Source organism: Lissotriton helveticus, chromosome 5_1, assembly GCF_964261635.1.
Source record: "Lissotriton helveticus chromosome 5_1, aLisHel1.1, whole genome shotgun sequence".
Lineage (NCBI taxonomy): Eukaryota > Metazoa > Chordata > Amphibia > Caudata > Salamandridae > Lissotriton > Lissotriton helveticus.
In genome coordinates, this window is record NC_136065.1 from 2049635508 (window position 1) to 2049655885 (window position 20378).

The 20378-nt window shown below is 50.1% G+C and overlaps 1 protein-coding gene across 2 annotated transcripts in view; it reads right to left on the bottom strand.

Moving 5' to 3' along the window:
* The window catches only part of LOC144756261 (complement factor B-like), a 457893-nt gene that overhangs the window by 326340 nt on the left and 111175 nt on the right, over window positions 1-20378 (bottom strand). For both annotated transcript variants that reach the window (XM_078645906.1, XM_078645904.1), the window contains exons 5-6: window positions 15482-15580; window positions 14788-14921 (exon numbers count right to left, since the gene is read on the bottom strand). In XM_078645906.1, coding sequence (XP_078502032.1) covers window positions 14788-14921; window positions 15482-15580 — 233 coding nt within the window. The remainder of the gene's footprint in view (window positions 1-14787; window positions 14922-15481; window positions 15581-20378) is intronic.

Consider the following 20378-nt stretch of genomic DNA (forward strand, 5'->3'; position numbering starts at 1 on the left):
TGTATTGATTCAGATCCCTCAAATCCAATACCTGTCTCCACTTCGTAGTCTGTTTCTTCTTGATGAGGAAGAAATGCGAATAGAAGCCTTTCACTCGGTGTTGATGAGGTACTTCTTCTATAGCCCCATTCTGCAAGAGTGATTGGACTTCCTTTTGCAGCTCTTGACGATGTTGATGGTGTCTGAGCACCGGGGGATGATCTGGTGGTATTTGTACAAACTCCAGGATATGGCCTCTGCTTATTACATCCAAAACCCATTTGTCCGATGTTATGGACATCCAATTGTCGAAGAAGAGAGACAGATAGTGGTCGTTTTCCGGGATCTGCTGTGTGGGGAGCTCCGGCATGAAATCATTGTCGTCAGTTAGATTGTTGATTCTTTCCTCTATTGGAGGACTTGCCCCTAGATTGCTGCTGGAAAGAGGAGTTGGAAGGCCTATATTGATTGCCTGAATTGTATTGCCTATATCCTTGCTGGTTATAGGGCTGATATCTGTTGGATGGATATGAAGATCTCTGATTAAATTGACCCCTTGCACCTCTTTTACGAAAGAACTGGAACCTTCCTTGCTGAAGGGATCCTAGCGCCCTAGCCGTGTCCGTATCTGACTTGATGCCCTGCAGCGCCTCATCTACATGTTTGCCAAAGAGATTTTCGCCATCGAATGCCATGTCGACAATCTTCGCCTGCACCTCCGGACGAAAGGACGTAGCCTTCAGCCAACCCTGTCTCCGAAGAGAAACTGCTCCTGCCATCTGCCTGAAGGCCATAGAAGAGACATCCATGGCAACATCAATGGATTCCGAGGCCGACTTTGCCCCATCACGGAAAATAGCAGCGGCTTCCTCTTTTTTATCCTCCGGGAGTGCAGCCATAATGGGTGCCAAATCCGACCACATTTGCCTGTTAAACGGCTAATTAGGGCCATAGCATTGGCTGCTTTAATCGTAGAGGCTGCCATGACTGCAAACCTCTTCCCGGCTCCATCCATCCTCCGTCCCTCTTTGTCTGGCGGCACCATCGAAGTAGCAACTGGATTCTTGGAATTCCTCTGAGCTGCTTGTGTCACCACCGACTCCGGTCTCGGGTGTCCTATCAGACAGGCCGGAGAAGACTCTGGTGCTCTATATTTCTTTTCGATTCTAGGAACCAAAACCGCGATGGAGGCCGGTGTCTTCAAAATTTTTAGTACCTCTTCCCAAAGGTGAGGGATAATCGGATTGAGCGAGCAGACTTTCTGGCGTCATCCTTGAAATCATATAAGAAACATTCAGTTTCTTTAACCTCCATCTCCAGATTAAATCTCTTGGCTGCTTTTTCCATAATGTCATTGAAACCTCCAATATCCTGAGGAGGAGAAGTGGTTGGCGGCGGAGTAGGTGAAGGAGCCGACGGCAAAATGTACTCATTCCATTCCTGACCTCCCGTAGAATCTTGTATAATTTCACCTTCCTCAGGTTGCTCATCATCATCATCAGTGTCCGTTAGATCATCCCTGATTGTGACCACTGGAGGTGATCTCACCTGCTGCGTGTGAGGAGTAGAATGTGTTCTCGGAGGCTGTGTTGTAGGTGCTGGCGTAGATGGTGTACGCTTATTCGCCTCTTGAAAACGACGATAATAGTCGTTAATCATGAACCTCAGGTCAGAAACCAGAGCTACAGGTATGGAGACTGATTCTTCTCGCGACTCCTCTCACGATTCTTCTTGTTGCTCATCATCCTCACCATAGTCGCAAGTCTCCTGGAAAGATTTGTATCTAGCAGACTGAGACTGAGCTCTCTCCTTAAAGGAAAACACCTCCTCATCATCTGTGTCCTGGCTCTTTATCTTGAGTTGCGAAGGACTCTAGGCCACTCCAGACGACTCCTCCCCTTCTGAATCCTGCTCCAGCAAAGAAGATGGGGGTAGAGGCGAAATCTGCGTCCACGACGTGAATTCTGCAGATTTGCTTATGGTCGCCGAACCCCTCGACGACTGAAATGACCGAAAAGAGATCAAAGTCTTCGATTGTGGTGATTTAAACGCCTTTGCCGTTGGAATTACACTCTTCGTCGACGGAGTCGTCGTCGACGAAGTCATCGTCGGCGAAGCCGTCGTCACTGAAGCCATCGTCGACGGGGTCGTCGATGACTTCGACACTGATTGCATCGTCAACGGTATGATCAAACTCGTCGACGTAGTCGTCGTCGACACTGTCTTAGCTCCCGTCGTCGATGCAGCTGTCGTCGTCGAAATAGTCGTCGTCGACGGTGAAGTCGTCGACGGAGCTGAAGTCTTTGTCACAGATTTTACAGCAGAAATCAGGGAAGTGGTCGACGGAGCAGACCCTGCCCCCTTCTGACCTGACGACTTCTTGATGGGAGTAGGAGGGAGAGATGAGGCCTCCTTCCCCTTAGATTTTACCTTCTTAAGCTCCACCTTTTCCTCAGAATGTGAGGCCTTTCTCTTCTTAGGTGTTAAACTAGTAGATTCCTCACCAAAATCTGAATCTGTAGCGGCCTTCTTTTTCTGAAGCCACAACAGCAGACGAGCCTCTCTGTCCCTCAGAGTTTTAGCAGAGAAGGTTCTACAATATTTACAATCCTTAGCCACATGCTTTGGATGAAGACAATATAAGCAGTCCTTGTGAGGGTCTTCAGAGAAAAGCCTTTCCACAGGATCTGCAAGACCTGAAAAGCCTCTTTTTAGAGCTTTCAGCCATCATAAAAGAAATAGGTACACACAATACCTTAATCCAGAAGATAAGACAGTCGAAAAAACAAAGGTCAATAGTTCACACAGGAACAGCAAACTGAGCAGAGCTCAGGGAGATTCCTTTCTCACACGAAGGCGGTTGGAAATCTGAGGCAGGAAGCTTCTGCTGGGGAGTGAGAGGGCAGGGCAGCAATGCTGATTGGCTGACTTTTGGACCAAACAATGAGGAGGTCTGGTTACCAAATACTACAGTCCCTAGGGGCTTTTCTATGCAGTTTTCTTCTCTATGATACTGTTTTGGTCATTCTGTTACTGTGAGACTCCCACCATGACGACGGGGAAGATACAAGCATGTGAATCTATGAAAGTAATACTGGAGAAATGAGAAATTAAGCATATTAAAACATAAATATATCATCCCAGGAGCAATGGTTTAGTAGAACGCATAAATAAGAATTCTAAAGGAACAGCATTAGTAAATCGAGTGTCTTGAAAATAGGTTTTTAAGGAAATATTATGGGCAATGAGAACAACACCTTATGAGTATGGACATATCACCTTTTGTGCTGTTAAGTGGTATAGATCCAGGATGAAAATTGAAATATGGATGGGTTGTGGGAGAGGAGATGAAGATAAATTAAAGAAAGTTGTTGATGCGAGCAATAGAGTACAAGAACAGTATGCAGGGAAATATAAAGTAATACTAAAAGTATGTGAAGTAAATTGGGTAAGGATAATTGGGTAGGATTCTTTACAAATGAGAAACAGTTTTCAGCAGCTGCAAGTGTATGTGTGAAAGGCGTAAGAGAGCACACAATTATAATTGAAGATGGTTTTATTTGGAATTTTTCTAAAGTCACCAGGGTACTGTCAAACATGTCTGAAACGATTCAGTAATGTTGGAATAAAGCCAAGTGTGGCAAGGGATCTGATGTAAAACAAGGAAATGAGGTATGCAAAGGTACTACTGATGTTGGGTAAATCAGGAGGAAACATCGTCGTATTTGGAAGATTTTATCACAGTATAATATATATTATTTAGCCCTTTGGGCCTTCATAAAGAAATTCAGTTTGCACTGCTTATGAAATGAAATACCAGTATTTGTAAAGCGCACAGCTACCTCCGAAGTGGTGTCCCGGCGCTGGGGGTCCTCGGGAAGATTAAGCAAGCTATTGCCCAGAGTCACATGATGCTGGGCTGACCTGCCGCTGGTGCCTGGGATCAAACCGTGAGCCCCAGATTTCAACGTTAGTCGCCCTGGCCGCTGTGCCACATCTCTTCCACTCTATCCAATTAAAGATTATTTACTAGGGGCAGATGATGTATTGACTGGAAGCAAGTTCCAGTGCTTGGCTGCTGGAACTATATAGGCTCCGTGCCCTGTTCTGGAATGCTTAACCCTAGGGAGAATAACTTTTAAGTAGACAGTGAACCTAGGGGTACAGAAATGCTGGTAAATAAGGAGGCTCTAAGACAATGTAGGCCAGAGTTGGTTACAGGTCGGTAAGCAAAACAGAGGTACAATGCTTTATTTAACAATGTCCTATGCCCAGGACTCCCCTTACATCATACTCGCAGAATGGACTCAACCACTGTAAAGAAAACAGAGGCACTTTGCTGGCACGAAAACAGAGCAGCACAAAGGTGGCCCATCTTTCTAAGGCCCTTCCCTAAAGATGTCCATTAACCTGCCCTTATTTGCTCTGCTGAAACCACCCAGCAAGTGAAATATTAAAGTATGTCCTAGGAAAGAATTTGTTCTTACTGTCTCAACAATAGGGACACTATGTCCATATAAATGGATTAAAGAAAGAGTTGTCAGGGGGAGGAGCTATGCTAGCAATCAAGATGGCCGCGTAAGCTCCCGGCTCCGCTGACCTCCGCCAGCAGCTCGAATATCCTGCCTTTAATCCTGAACTTACATCAGATTTCCTTGTTCATGAAGTTTTTCTGCGTCTAATGGCGCAATCCCGAGTTTTCTACCTCATCGGCTGACGAAGATACGCCGTGTTTCCATTCTCGGCCTAACAACGTGTGGAAGCCGGGGCCTCGATTTATAGCCTATCCGGGTTGGAATTGATCAACATCGGCCATGAGACCTGGACTGAGCCCGGTCTCTCGAAGTGTGCCGTGAATTGTTGATTTTTGGTGCCGATCCTGTGCATGACCTGCACCGAGGACATACCAGCGTGTCACGCCGGCTGCCGGGGTGGGGGTCCGGTGCCCGGGGACCTTGTTGCCCTCCCGGGGTCGATGGGCTGGGGCCCTCACTGTCGGTGAAGGTGTGTTCTGCTAGACGCGGAGCGCCCACTGTTCAACGTCAGATTTGCGTGGCCTGTTACCCCGGAGTAGCCGGCCTCCGGGGTTCAAGTCCTGCTCTGTCGCCTACTGAGAGGGGATGGAGCGGACGGAAGGCACGCCATCGTTGCGGGCTGTTATGGCTGCCATTGGGGCGCTCCATTCGCATACCATCGCTGTGTTCCGGACACTGATTGTGAAAGTGGACGGTATCCTGGAACCGGAGGACGACTCTGCGTTACGTTTCCAGCTAGCTGTGGTACCAGCGGTGCACCGAACGTCTGGAATCGAGGTCCCCATGCAGATCCCGGATTTAATGAGCCTTGGCGGTCCCCAATCAACAACAAGCCAGCCCGTGCTTACCGCCAGCGTCTCCTGCTCGATTCTGCTGCTGCCTAACACATCTTTGGACGGTCTTCTGTGTGGTAAAAAGTTCCTCAGTGACTGTTCGAGATACTCGCTGTTCTTGGACACTTTTCCTCGTTCGATTCGTGAACTTTTATCCTGTATTCGATCCTACTGCACTGACATGAATTTTCATGAACGCTTTGCCTTTTCCATCAAGATGGTGGCTCGAGTGAAGAAGACTCTTATGAAAGATCGTACTGGCCAGGGCTGAACTTGATCGCTTAGATCTGATATAATAGCTTTATGCAATGCCGGGGTTGTGCCTATACTGGGACGGGAGTTAGGTGGTTATCGACTATACTCCCCCGACTGGTTTGTATATTTTGCTGACTATTGGTTTTACCACGTCTCGGGGTGGTCGCTGTTGGCGGGGGGTACGGGAGACCGGGAGTGTGTTTGCTTTCTCCTCCTCCACTTTCTCTCTTTTTCCCTTCTTTTAGGGTGGTTCTTGGGCGACAGGCACGCTGTTAGTAGGGTTAGGCCGTAGCCATTGCAGGGGTGCAGGGTGGGGGGTTAGGGGAGGGTTTTTTTATTTTGCCTTTGTTTTGTTCTATGGCCCTTTTGTCTTTCCTTTTTCCTTTCTACGAGAGGTGGGCTGTTTACTCTCCACGGATCCTTTATTGTCCGGGTGTCTACTCTGGCTTTAATTATCCTGTATCATTGAGGACGGGGTCGCGCGGGTGGGATTGTTTTGGATTGTGTAATAGACTGTTTATATCTCCTTTCTAATGTGCGTAATCGTGATGGGACATGTGTTCCTTACGGTGGTTTTTGTATGAATATTTCCCCCGCCTGTCCCTGTTCTGCATTTTACCGTTTGACACCTGATATCTGTAATGCCAATTCTTGTCTTACTGTTAAAATAAAAATATATATAAAAAAAAAAAAAGAGTTGTCCCGGGGTGGTGGTTGGCCTTCATTTAAAGTTGCCATGGAAGGTGGTACGGCTGAGAACCAGAATCTTCATAAGGGTATGCCTTGATTTGAAGGAACTGAGGCGGCAGCTACAAGCTTATTCTAAGAAACGTGTTTCAAGGTCACTCAGAGAAACAAAGGGTTCAATGGATCATATCATAATATATTTCAAATCTCACTGGCACAAACTATGTCTTTCAAGCCATAATTTGAGAAGAAAAACTTTGGAAAAAAAACCTGACTGGTTTTACCTTGGGCAAACTTTAATGCCCAAAACGGATGCAGTGTCTTATGTCATGGCTCAATATAAGGGAACCATGTGTATGCGATCAACCGCACGTTTCGGCCTATGCTTGAATACCACACCTTCCCCTTTGTGTGGGTTTTGGCTGGAGGTGTGCAGGTTCAGCCTAACGTAGGGGTCATTATAAAGAGGATGAATGTGACCTTGGTGCCTTCTCTTGCTGATCTCCATAGTGGCAGTGTTAACATGGCATAATAGTGGTGAGACAGCTCTATGTTCATTTTGTATTTTATTTGGATCTTTTATAAAGAATAAACAATGCACCCAATGGCAGCAGAGCACTCTGCAAGAACAGGATAGAGATCCAATGTGTGAGGTTAGAGAAACCATTGGGTAAGTTTACAATGTGAACTGGGCGTGGCTACGCAGGCGATCGTCATGGCCGCCTGATTGTAGAGCTCCGCCGGACGGGCTGGAAGAAGGCAACTTTCCCATGTGATCCGACGCTGCCAGGAGTCTGAAAATGCCCGCCTCTGTCCCCGGGGGCCGTGGAGTGCTGATGGTCGCTGCCTGAGACTGGGGGACGGCGTGGACGTTGAGGATTGCGGAGGGGTGGTGGGGCCTGTCGGGTCCTGCCGGACGTGCACCCTATCGCGCCGGAGCGCCTGGTGAGTCTCCCTCGGGTTCCCGCGCCCCCCCTTGGCATCCGGGTCGCTGTTGTGCCCCCCCCGGTCCGTTGCTGGTCCTGGGCGGGCTCCTTTGGTGGGGGTTTTTGGCCCCCTGTGCTGCTCCAGCCCTTCGGGCCTGGTCCGGCCTCGGGAGCCGGGGCCTCGATTTCTGGGCCTGCCTGGGCTGGGTGGTGACGGGCGGGGGCGGCGGGCGGCTGGTCCGGGGTGCGTTCGGGGGGTGGCGGGAGGCGCGCGGGGGGAGATCTCTCGGGGGTCTCTCGAGCGGCCCCGCATATCTCCGTCTGGTGGGGGCTCTACATTCTCGCCCCCACCGTTGTCTTTTGCCATCGACACACGCCTGTTCCCAGCGCTGCCCACACCTCTGCTCCTGTTGCTGCTCCCTCATCCTCACGGACGGCTGGAGGCGGGATGGGCCCACCAGCTACAACGCGACGGAAGGAACCCACACAGAAGAAGCTCAGCTTCGATAAACCCCCCATCTGCTCGGCCGATAATCAGGCTACCAGACCTGCTGCTTCGGCTAGCCCTGTGCCATCGACGGACATGGCGGGGATGGTGGCTGAAATGCTTGGTGAGATGCGAGCGGGGTTCAAGGCCATTGACTCCCGCTTTGACGCCCTTGATCAGAAGATGGCCGAGATGGGCGCGAAAATTCAGTCTCACGACAGGCGTCTGGATGTGGCTGAGTCCCGAGTCTCTGACCTTGAAGATGGCGCTACCTCCTCGCTGAAGCGACTGGAGCGAGTGGAGAAGATCCTCAAGGAGGTGGCCATTAAGAACGAGGATTTGGAGGCGCGCAGTAGGCGCAGTAACATTCGAATTCTTGGTGTGGCGGAGACGACGACCACTGGCCGCTTCGACACTTTTGTGGAACAGCTCCTGATCGAATTGTTTGGCAGAGACACCTTTACAGCCGGCTACGTGGTGGAACGGGCACATAGGTCATTGGGCCCTCGTCCTGCCCCGGGCCTGCCACCTCGCCCCATCATTGCCAGACTCATGAATTTTAGAGATAGGGACGCTGCCCTGAGGGCCGCTCGTGAGGCGGGCGAGGTGAAATGGCAGGGTGGGGTACTTTCTTTCTTTCCAGACTTCACGATGATGGTGCAGGACGCCCGTCGCAAATACACTGGCGTTAAGGCCTCGCTGCGCAAGCTGGGACTGCGCTATGGCATGCTGTACCCTGCCAGACTGAGGGTAGACGTCGATGGCAAGTTTCGCATCTTTGATTCCCCCACCGAGGCACAGGAGTTCTGCCTAGCCTATAAAAACAGAGGGTCGCCGCGGTCCTCGGACAGAGCGCAGCAATCCCCTACGAACATGAACTCGCAGGCTAGCGCTGACCTTTTTGCTGAGAGCGGGCAGGGCTGACTTCTGCCTATTCTTCGCTAGGCCGCTCACTAATGCACTGCACTGCTAACTGCTCGACTCTCCTGGCAGGGCTTTTTACACGCTGATACGATTTGAATGTCGACCTGATTGTTGCGTCTGCCCGGCGGAGCGTTGCCTCCCCCCATGGCGCGAGCCGTATGGTGCTCTTTTTTGAGAATGTTTTTTCTTTTGCAAGATTTGCATTGGACTCTTGCTTCTTTCTGCTACTGTTGGTATTGTTTTTTGGGCCGGGTGGTGCCTCCGTGGGGTTTACGTGAGGCTGGGTGGTGGGTGGGTAGGGGGGGTGTTTCACGCATTAGTTGGAATGTTTCTGTGCATGCTTTGTTTTTTGTTTCGAGAGATGTCTGTTTTGCGGGAGGGTGGCGGCGGGTACGCACAAGACTGTTCACTGATATCCTGTACGGTTTTGCATGGCTAGGGTAGGTCAGCAACCTGGTCCTTCCAAACTGGTTCTGATGTCGTGGAACGTTCGGGGACTCAGAGACACTAGAAAACGGAAGCAAGTCTTGAACTATGCAGCTCGACATGGGGTGGATGTGTTGTTCCTCCAGGAAACGCACCTGGGGCAGGCTGATTCCGCTATGGTTGCCAGGGGCTGGGGCGCGCACAGGTTCTTCGCCAACTACAGCAGGTATGCGAGAGGGGTAGCCATTTTAGTGCACCGGCGGGTCCCTTACGTGCACTCTGATAGCATTCTTGATAAGGAAGGTAGATATGTGGTGGCCACTGGGACTCTTCTCGGCTTTAAGATTACTTTTGTTGGAGTGTATGGGCCCAACACCGACTCCCCTGCCATGCTCCAGTGTCTTCATGACGATTTGCTACGCATCGACACTGACATGTTGGTGGTGGGTGGAGATTTTAATTTGTTGATGGACCCTGCACGGGATAGCACCTCTACATCACCGGACTGCAAACCTCGCTCTCGTGCTGTTCTCTCAACCATGTGTGCACACTATCCCCTTATTGATATCGAGGCCCGGCTTCATCCCCACTCGCCCGCTTACACACATCATTCTGGGTATCATAATACTAGCACCAGGATCGACTATTGGCTCCTCTCCCCGGGTGTGGTTGGTTGGGTGGATACGCACTCTACACTTCCACGTACCTTTTCAGACCACTCTCCTTTACTTTTGACTCTACTGGTTCCTAGACTGGGAGGGTACGAGAGACAGTGGCGCTTCCCTGGCAAGGCATTGGCTGACCCGGTTTTTAAAGAGGACATTCGCAAGGCGATTGAGGACTATTTTGAGCTTAACTCAGGCACTGTTGACACATGGGCCACACTGTGGGAGGGTTTCAAGGCCACCATCCGGGGGGTGTGCATCACGAAATACGTTGGGTCATTGTGCGAGATCCGCGCCACAATGTCTCGTATCGAAGATGACATTGCAGCGTTGGATAGTTCCAGCCTCCCGGACCCTGATGGCGCCTTGGAGACCAAACGTCTGGGATTGCTGCAAGATTTCAGGGACGCCGCAGACAGGGAATTGCACTACTTGCATACACAACATGCAGCCAGACAGCACGGGGAGGGTGACAGACCTGGCAGGCTCCTAGCACAGCTACTACGCCCCCCCCGGCAGGCCTCCTATATTACCGACTTGCTTGGTGACTCTGGCGTTTGTCACCAGACCACCCCTTCCATATGCGCTACTTTCCTGTCCTACTATAAAACGTTATACACCTCCTCCTTGCCTGATGACCGTCGTGATCCTGGCCCATACATTGATGAGATCGCCATGGTGTTTTTGGAGAAGGGCATGCAGGATTTCCTTGCCGATCCCATCACGCCCGAGTACATTATTGAGGCTATCGACGCCTTGAGGGGCTCCTCGGCTCCTGGGCTAGACGGCTTTTCGGCTGACTTCTATAAGGGGTTCAAAGACGAGCTGGTGCCCCACCTTGTGGAGATGTACTCAGAGGCATTGGAAACCGGCGTCTTGCCTCCCACACTTCGAGAGGCGGTGATCGTGCTGCTGCCCAAGCCTGGTCATGACCCGTCCCTCTGTGGCTCTTACAGGCCCCTATCGCTGCTCAACCTTGACTACAAGATCTTGGCCAAGGTTCTCGCAATTCGCTTGTCGCTCCTGATGGAACAGATTATTTCCCCTGCCCAATCCGGGTTCGTCCCCCACCGCTCCACCTCCCTTAACCTTAGAACTCTTTTTTCTGTCCTACACAGAATAGACCCGGACACCCCGGCGGCGGCGGTTTTTTTGGACGCCGAGAAGGCCTTTGACTCCCTGGAGTGGCCTTTCTTTCTGTCCGTCATGCGGCGGATGGGCATGCCCGCGATGTTCATTGCCACTGTAGAACTGCTCTACACCGCCCCTCGGGCGAGACTACGCCTTAATGGCACTATCTCTGATAGCTTCCCCCTCTCGAGGGGCACCCGACAGGGCTACCCTCTCTCCCCGCTGTTGTATATTTTAGCCATGGACCCTTTGGTCCGACACCTTCAGGAGCGGCATTTGCATCGTGGCCTCCAGTTTCGTACTGGTCCGCTCCTCGTCTCTTTATATGCGGACGATACCATACTTTATGTCCGGTTTCCTGAGACGAACCTGGAACCCCTTCTCCTCGAGATAACCCGGTTTGGGGAGTACTCTGGCCTCCGTATCAACTGGCGCAAGTCTGATATCTTCCCCCTTACGCCCGCCACAGTTCGTTGGGATAGTCCATTCCCACTCGACTGGAACGCGGACTCGGTGAAGTATCTCGGTATCCACATACACCTGGATACAGTCTCCATGGTCCGCCTGAACTACGGTCGGGCCTTGGACTTTCTGGAAGATAGCCTCGCCCACTGGCGTCGCCTTCCTCTTTCCATGGCAGGACGCATAGCTATCATTAAGATGGTGGTGCTTCCCCGTTTCCTATACCTGTTCCACAACTTGCCGATCCCACTGACCAAGGTTTTCTTCACCCAGCTGCGCTCGTTGTTGCTGCGGCTGGTTTGGGGAGACAAGAACCAGAGAGTCTCCTGGCGAACCCTGACTCTGCCCTATGAACGGGGCGGTTTTGGAGTACCGGACTTTCACCTTTACTATCTTATTGCCCAGTGCGCTTACGCACACCCCTGGTTTCACCCGGATGCCCGGATACCCCATTTGCGGCCGGAGGCGGACATGGCGTGGCCTGTTGCCCTCGGGATGCTACTGCCCAAGGGCCTGCCCGGTGACCCTCGGGATATCCAGACTGCCTCCACTACTTCCTGGGCTTGGATACAGCTGCGTCGCCTGCTCCGGAAGGAGGTGTTATACTCACCAGCCCTCCCACTCCCGAACCCCCACTGGCTCCCTATCACTTCTGAAGCGGTGGTCTGTCGTACTCTTTCCAAGTACCAGCTTAACACCGTAGGAGATTTGTTCCCGGAGGGACACGTCTTTTCGGTCACGGAGGACCACCGTTTTACCGATCGGACGCTCATGGACTCGTTCGTTCTTACTCGGTTGAGGTCCATGCTCAGAACACAGTTTCCTTCTTTCCCGCTCCCTCCCGACGACTTGGAGGCCCTGACCTTCTTGATACAGTCCCCCAGTAGTGCGCATGTTGTGTCAAAACTGTACAAAATATGTGTGGCTGCACTTCCTGCCTCAGACACACGGGTACGTGCAGCGTGGGAGGCGGATCTGGGCGGACCCATTACTGACGACCAATGGTCCGCTTGCTGCCGGGTCACCAAAGACGTCTCCATCAACACCAGACACAAACTGATTCACTTCAAGTTCTTGCGGAGGCTGTACTTCACACCTGCCTTGGCTCAGAGACTTGACCCGTCAAGGCCGCATCACTGTCCCAAATGCAATGCCCCACACGCTGACTTTGCCCACCTTGCATGGACGTGTCCCAAACTGCAGGACTACTGGTTGCAGGTACACCACATACTGGGTAGCATTTTAGATTGTGTCCTGAGTCCCCTGCCCGAGATTGCATTGATGGGGTATGTTGTTGAATTTCCCAGCACCACGAGGAAACTGGCTGCCATTGGTTTTCTGCTTGCAAAAAGGGAAATTGCTATGCTCTGGGGTTCTACGCCCATTCCCACCTCGAAGACATGGCTCCGCAGTCTGGCCCAGTGTAACATAAACAATGTGGAATACTCCGCACAGCTCCCAACCGCCTCGCGCCCAGTCGACATCTGGGGCCCCTACAGACAGTACATTAGCAAGCTAACACAGGCGGCACAGTCCCAGGCGGCGAGCTCTCTGGTGCCGGAGGGGGTGGGTTAGCTGTTCTTCCCCCGGCTGGCCTGCATTGTCTACTGTGCTGAAATTGGCTACTGTTTGCCGTGCCTGTTCTGCTTACACTCACTTCTTGGTTACCCCGACATCCTATGGTCACCCATGCAGCCGTTATTACCACCGTGTCATGATCGATGTGTTGTTGCCCGCTCTCTCTCCCTTGTAGACATCTCTCTAGTTGATGGTTTTTTTGCATTGTACTTGTACGTATTATTGTCAAACTAGAAAACGGAAAAATGGAGTTTCTAGAATGTGTTGCTCTGCTCATCATATTGTTGGTCACATCTAACCATGTTTCATTTTGCATTCCTGTTAATACTGTCGCTGATTTTCTCTGCACGCTAAGTGACTGTTCGCTCCTATGTACCAACCTGATGCGAATAAAGAGATTTAAAAAAAAAAAAGTTTACAATGTGAACTCGGAACATCAAATATGCGCAATGAAGAAGAAACACAGCATCACATTGAGGTGTGATGGCCACAGGAAGGGGTACAGTTATGGATGGTAGGAAGCTTGTGAAGCAGTGGGTTTTGAGATCTTTCCTAAGCTCAGCACTGAAGCAACTATTCTAAGGTGCAAATGGAAGTTAGTCAAGAGTCTTGGTCTTTCTGGAGAGGAAGCCTGTTGGTCTGTGTGTTGTTTGTGAGTCTTTTGAATTTAAAGCCTGGTCAGGGAGTTGCTCGTAGTAGCATGTGAAACATCAAACACGTTGACTTTACAGGTGAGGTATTCTATTCAAGTGGTGTGCCTTATGAATCAAGCAACATCATTTGAAGTGGACTCTGGCAGAGGGAGGGAGCTAATGTAGTTCCTTCAAGGCAGGGGAGATGGTCTTGACGGTTCTTTGGCTGGCAATTTCTTGAGCCGCTTTGACGAATGGCTTTTATTCATGTCACTGTCCTAGGATGCTTGTTGCCGGTCCAGGGAAGACATGGCTTGGCAGTTCGGTCAGGACTGTTCCCATGAGGCACAGGGTCAAGACTGATTTGCATATGGCCATGTCTGAACGGGGGTGGCTTGGTGAGCAACATAACGATGGATTAAACCCAGATCTGTGACTGGAGGTGAATGTTTTGCCATTGTGCACCATTCCGTCCATCATCTTGTGTGTTTTGCTGTTCACCCTATGTGGGAAGGGTATGCCCAGACATGGGTCCCGTGCTCACTACGCCACTGGAGTCAAGCTATCTGAAGACGGCTGATAGCCAGAAACTGGTCCTAGGATGCTTGATTCCGGTCCAGGGAAGACATGACTTGGCAGTTCGGTCTGGGCTGTTCCCATGAGGCACAGGGTCAAGACTGATTTGCATATGGCCATGTCTGAACTGGGGTGGCTTGGTGAGCAAAATAACGATGGATTAAACCCAGATCTGTGAATGGGGGTGAATGTTTTGCCATTGTGCAACATTCCGTCCATCATCTTGTATGTTTTGCTTAAAAAATATTTTCCCATGCATTCCCAAAGGGGAAGGGGTTCCTGTTTGTGAATGCTTTACCCCCTACTTGAAGTAGGTGATAAATGCTTCGCGACTGCAATTGTGGTCGAAAAGCGACGCCCTTGAAATGCCCCTTCCTAATAGCGAGTCGCAAATCATAATTAGCGAGTCACTAATAAATTGTGACTCGCTAATTAGGGTTTGTACATGGCCCTTAGGTATTTTTGTATGTGCAAATGGGTCGCAAACCCATTTGTGCATGCAAAAATACGCCGTACATCAGGCCCAAAAACTTCTATATGACATTCCGAATACAAGATATGTTTTAGTACAATTCCCCCATTTTAAAAATTCCTAAAGTAGATTTTTCAGTATTTGTTTGTTAGCTAGCACCATTGTTGGGCTAATCATTGTACCAGTGTGCCTGGTTGGTGTTTTCCAGCCTTATCTTACCTTTTCTATAAGGCTGACAACACAGTCCTTAGCTTTTTCGTAGTCTTCCTTTCCAACACTTTCAGATGCATCCAGGATGATGTAAATGTTCATGTTTCCATCTTTCTCTATATGAATTTTTCGTGTACCTGTCCCTATTGATAGAAGAAGAGAGAACCATAGAGGAAGTTAATAGATTTGGCAGAAGTGCTATCAGCTGCTACTGATTGCAGCTAGACTCCTGCAGATCTTGACCACTACGCCAGTAGGCAAAAGTTGATTTGCTAATAAGAGGATCCATATGCCATGCTTACACCAATGTGCACTGTGACATACTGCACATAAATGGAAGCACTCTTTTCTGTCTTCTTTAAATGTCATTACACATCCTCATTCAACAAGCCACAGCTCGTCATCTAACTTAAAACTTTTGTCTCCGTAACCCTCATTTTTTACCCTCCAAATGATGCCCTTTCCATCTTTTTTTGCCTCCTACTTCCTCTTCAACTACCTTGTCTAGGAGCCGCCTAAACAATAGTTTAAAACACCAAAGCCCTGATCCACAAAGGACTTCCACCCTCGTGGTGGACGCCCTGCAGTCGTGTGGGAGTCTATGCACTCGGGATGGAATTTCCGCACTGAGAACTCTCCACATTGAGAAGTGCGGAGGCTCTTTGTGAATCAGGCCCTTCGTAATTGAAATTAGTGGACCTACCTTCAGCCACTTTGTCCGGATCAGCAATTTCTACAGCAGCAGATAGGGAGGAAACAAAGGACGTGGCAACTTCTTCTGCTGTGTCGAATGTGTAGAACTCTGGTAAGGAAGAGCCAGCATCTCATTAGACAAGTGTTAATGCACTGGAATTTACACAGTAAGAACATAGCTGCAGAGCCAAGGAATGAAGTTCATTATTGGGGATCTGGGAGACAATACAAAACTGTGTACAAATAAAGCTCAATTACAAGTTGCCTGTATTTCCAATTATGGAATTAACAGCCCCACTGTAAATAAAAAACAAAACAGCAGTAAAACCGTGGCTTTGAGGTTCTTTATCTGGACATTTTGCCTGCTCAAGAAGGCAAAATGTCCAGGGGAAAAAAGGCCCACCAACAAGGACTGTAATTCTAGGATCTGTGTGAACACTCTTGAGAAAGTGTCCCTATTTGACATGGTCACCCCCACTTTAAGCATGGTATTTGATGCAAGTTTGACTGAAGTGCACTGAGTTCCTGCTAATCAGGTCCCCAGGGCCAGTGGACTTTCTCTAAAGCAAGGTAACTGTTCAATTGTTCCCCAATTGGCAAGACCTTTAGCTCCTCTGTAAGTCCCTAGTAAATGGTAACCTGGTACCTAGGGTATGGGTACTAAAGAGGGTCCCTAAGGGCTCAAGCCACCCTAAGGGAACCACACACAAATTCCACATAGATTGCCATTGCAGGCTGCGTGACATGGTGCGTACCATGAGTAAAAACATGACGGCACATTCCTGTGTGCCATGCCAAAGTCAATGCATTTATTATAAGTAAGTCACCCCTTCAACAGGCCTTTGAGACCTAAGGAAGGGTGCATTATATTTTATGTGAGGACATATCTGCAGAAGCAGATATGATATTGTGATGTCTAGTTCTATTACTAGATATTGTAAGTGTACAGGGAAGCCATCTTAAGGTATGTCCGGGGCACTGTTCAAAACAAGTTACCCAGCTGCATAATGGCTTTACTGAAACATACGGTGTTAGGTATCAAACAGCTCGTATTTACAAACCCACACTGATTCCAGTGAAGTATTTATTAATACATGCACCCAGAGGATACCTTAGAGGTACCCTTTGAACCCTACCAGTCCTCTAGTCTGCTGGAACAGCCCTGATTGTGGGATTTAGACTTACTATGGAGGACTACAGGATTACGTTCAGGGAGACTCACAAAACTTCATTCCTGGGCTGATTTTGTGGACTTTTCAGTCAAAACACTAGTTGGTTGATTAAAAGGGAATAAGGTGCTAGACTATGATGGGCTTTAAAATGTAGTTATGAAAGGTCATCTCTTAAGTAACTGTACTTCTGAAAAATTGCATCAATAATTGATGGATCTATGTTGGTCTCTCCCTAGGAGTTGGAGAAGAAGGCTGACCACTGGGTCAAGACTAGGGTGTCCAAAAAGTCTCAAGGTGGGTGTGACCAAAAGAAAGGGGTTGCTAATGCACCCAATGGAAAGATGTGGGACAGTCTGAAAAAAAAGGTAAAGAGGTCTAACTAAAGAATCCCTCACAGCCCAAAAATGTGCTGAACCAATTCCGGATGGAGACATTACTCGTGATTGGCTGAATAATGCTGACTGAGACTGCCCACATATACATCAGAACTTCGGACAAGTGATTTGTAATTATGCAAATCTGATGGTCTAGAGTCTGATGCCCATAGTTGCAGAGATTCTCTGCAGAGAAAATACGACTCTACTCTCCCTTGCTTCTTTATATACCACATTGCAGTAGAATTGTCTTTTAGGTCTTGAACTGAATGACTGCAAAAGGGAATGGATGAAGGCCTTGAGAGCCAGACGTATCGCCCTCAACTGCAGAAGATTGATATGCAACAATCTTGCTCTGGAGACCAAAGACCTTTGATCCCCAGATCTCCCAGATGAGCTCCCCACCCGAGAAAGGAGGCATCCGTTAGAACTGTGGCCACCAGAAGTGGAGGGTGAAACAGCTTCCCTTGAGACGGATTGCCGGGTACACCCTACCATTGAAGATCTGCCGCAGTGTCTCTGGAGATCCTGACCAGCTTCTTGAGATCTTCATTGTGCTGAAACCTCTGTCTGCTGAGGCACTACTGAAGAACCCTCATGTGCCAACATGCATGGTTGACCAACAGAATGCAGTAGGACAACAGACCAAGCAGGCGCAAGACCTTCAGTACTGGAACTAAAGCTCAGTTCTGAAATAGCGGAAACATAGCATGAATGTAAACAACCCTCTGAGGAGGTGGGAAGGTGCGACTCAGTGTAGTGTCCAGTACTGCCCCTATGGAGAGTTGCGCTGAGAGGGCTCCAGGTGAGACTTGGGTACGTTTATTGAAAAACCCAGGCTGAACAGTTGTGCTGTCAACCGCAAATAGCACAACACTATCTCTGGTGATTTGGCTTCGATCAGCCAATAGTCCAGATACAGGAGTACTAGAATTCTTGACCTTCTGAGATGTGCCGCCTCCACTGCCTTCAGCTTTGTGAAGACCCAAGTCGCGGATGTAAGACCAAACGGAAGGACCGCAAACTGATAATGCTGAGACCCCAACGAAAAACAGAGATACTTCCGATGTGATTTCAGAATGGGGATGTAAAAATACACATCCTGCAAATCAATCAAAACCATCCAGTCTTCCTTCTCCAGCGCAAGAAGTACCTGTGCCAGGGTAAGTATTTTGAACTTTTCCTGTTGGAGGTAGATGATCAAAATACTGAGGTCAAGGATCGTCCCTAAACAACCATCCTTTTTGGGAATCAGAAAGTATTGGGAATAACATCGCTGACCCCGTTTCTGATCTGGAACCAATTCTATTGCACCCTTCTGAAACAACATTTGCAGCTCCACCTGGAGGAGCAGAAGACGCTTTGCCGAACAAAGCCTTTGTCGGGGAAGGGGCAGAGATACTCCTGAAAGGGTAGGGAATACCCATTCTCTACAATGCCTACAACCCAGAGGTCTGTAGTGACAGACCTAAAGTGAGGCAGAAAATAGGCTAACCGTCCTCCCACTGGACAAGCATGATCTAAGATAGTTTAACTAGAGCTGCTTTCCTGCAACATTTGCAGAGGAGAAAGAAGAGGAGGAGGAGGAGGCTGGCTGATGGGCAGATCATTGCTGACTTCCTCTGCCCCTTCCCCTTTAGCTCCTATAAAGGGGATTCGAGGCCTGCTGCTGTTGCTGTCAACTTCTCCCTTGAAAGGACAAGTTCTGGACGATACCTTGAGACCTTCGGGACTGTCTGTAACCCTTAAGTTGCGTCTGAAGACCCCTGCCACAGATCCTTCACCATCGACAAAACCCCCACAATCGCCGAAGGCCCGCCTGATGCACGCACCGACGAAACCCTTACATGCATCCTCCTCAACGTGCGCTCCCTGTACCGACACGCCATAGAGATCTGGGACCTGATTGACATCCTCTCGCCCGACGCTGCCTTCTTCACGGAAACCTGCGCCAACGCCACCTCCGGCCTCGACATCCCCACAGCCATCCCCGACGGATACAAGATCGAGAGAAAGGACCGCCCCACCGCCCAGGAGGAGGACTCGTCATCGCACACAAGACCCCCCTCCCACTCTCCATTTACAGCACGAGTGACCCCCCACTCCAACACAGAACACCTCCACTTCCAGATCCAGACCAGCTACGCGGCACCCTCATCTACAGACCGCCGAGACCTCGCACCCAGTCCGCAACTACCATCGCCGAGCTCGATGCACCCCACACCATCACCTCCACAGACTACATTTTACTCGGGGACCTGAACTTTGACAACTGCAACGACCCCGACTCCACCACTCTCCCCGACAACCTCAGACTGATGCAGCTAGTCAACATGCCCACTCACAGAGCTGGACACACCCTCGACCCAATCTTTGTGCGAGGGACTAACATCCGCTTTAGCCACACCACCCAGCCCCACTGGACGGACCACCACTGCGTCCACTTCACCTTCAACACCACCACCGCACCCAAGCCTGCCTGCGCCCGCCACGAAGGAACTGGAGCAAGGTCACAGAGGAGAGCCTCAACACCACCCTCTTCCAAGACCCCCCTCCCCAGCGCCATGACCAACACCAACTCCGCAGGCATGGAATTTCACCTCTGGGTCTCCCGCTGCGCCGACAAACTCGCACCCCTCCGGTACCCCGCCAAGCAACGCCCTCTGAAGGCCGCCTGGTTCACTACGGAACTACAAGAAGCCAGATGCTCCTGCAGACGCATAGAGAAAAACTGGCGAAACCAGAAAACCACGGAAGCACGGAACAACCACAGGAGGGCCCTGAAGGAAAACCACCAGCGCATAAGAGACACCAAACGGACCTTCATAAGAGACAAAGTCCAGACCAACAACGCCAAGGAACTGTTCAACGTCATACAGCAGTTCGCAAAACCCCCCAGCGAAGCCACGGACGTCACACCTTCCCAGGAATTCTGCGACAATCTCAGCTCCTTCTTCCAGCTGAAGATCAAGGTCCTCTACAACAACTCCAGTAAGTAGACGCCAAATACCATCCCCCGAACGCCGCCGATAAGCCAACCATCATGACCTGGAATCCCGCCACCATCGAACACACCACAGTGACCATGAAGAAAACCCACTCAGGAGCCCCACCGGACACCTGCCCAGCTCACATATTCCAGAAGGCCGCCGCCGTCATCGCCCCTTAACTAGGACAGATGATCAATGCCTCCTTCATGACCGGCATCTTCCCTGATGACTGGAAACAGGCGGAGGTTAAACCCCTCCTCAAGAAACCAACGGCCAACCCAAAAGACCTGAAAATCTACCGGCCCATCTCTCTCCTCCCCTTCACAACCAAAGTCACAGAGAGACTCGTAAACGCCTGGCTGACCGCCTTC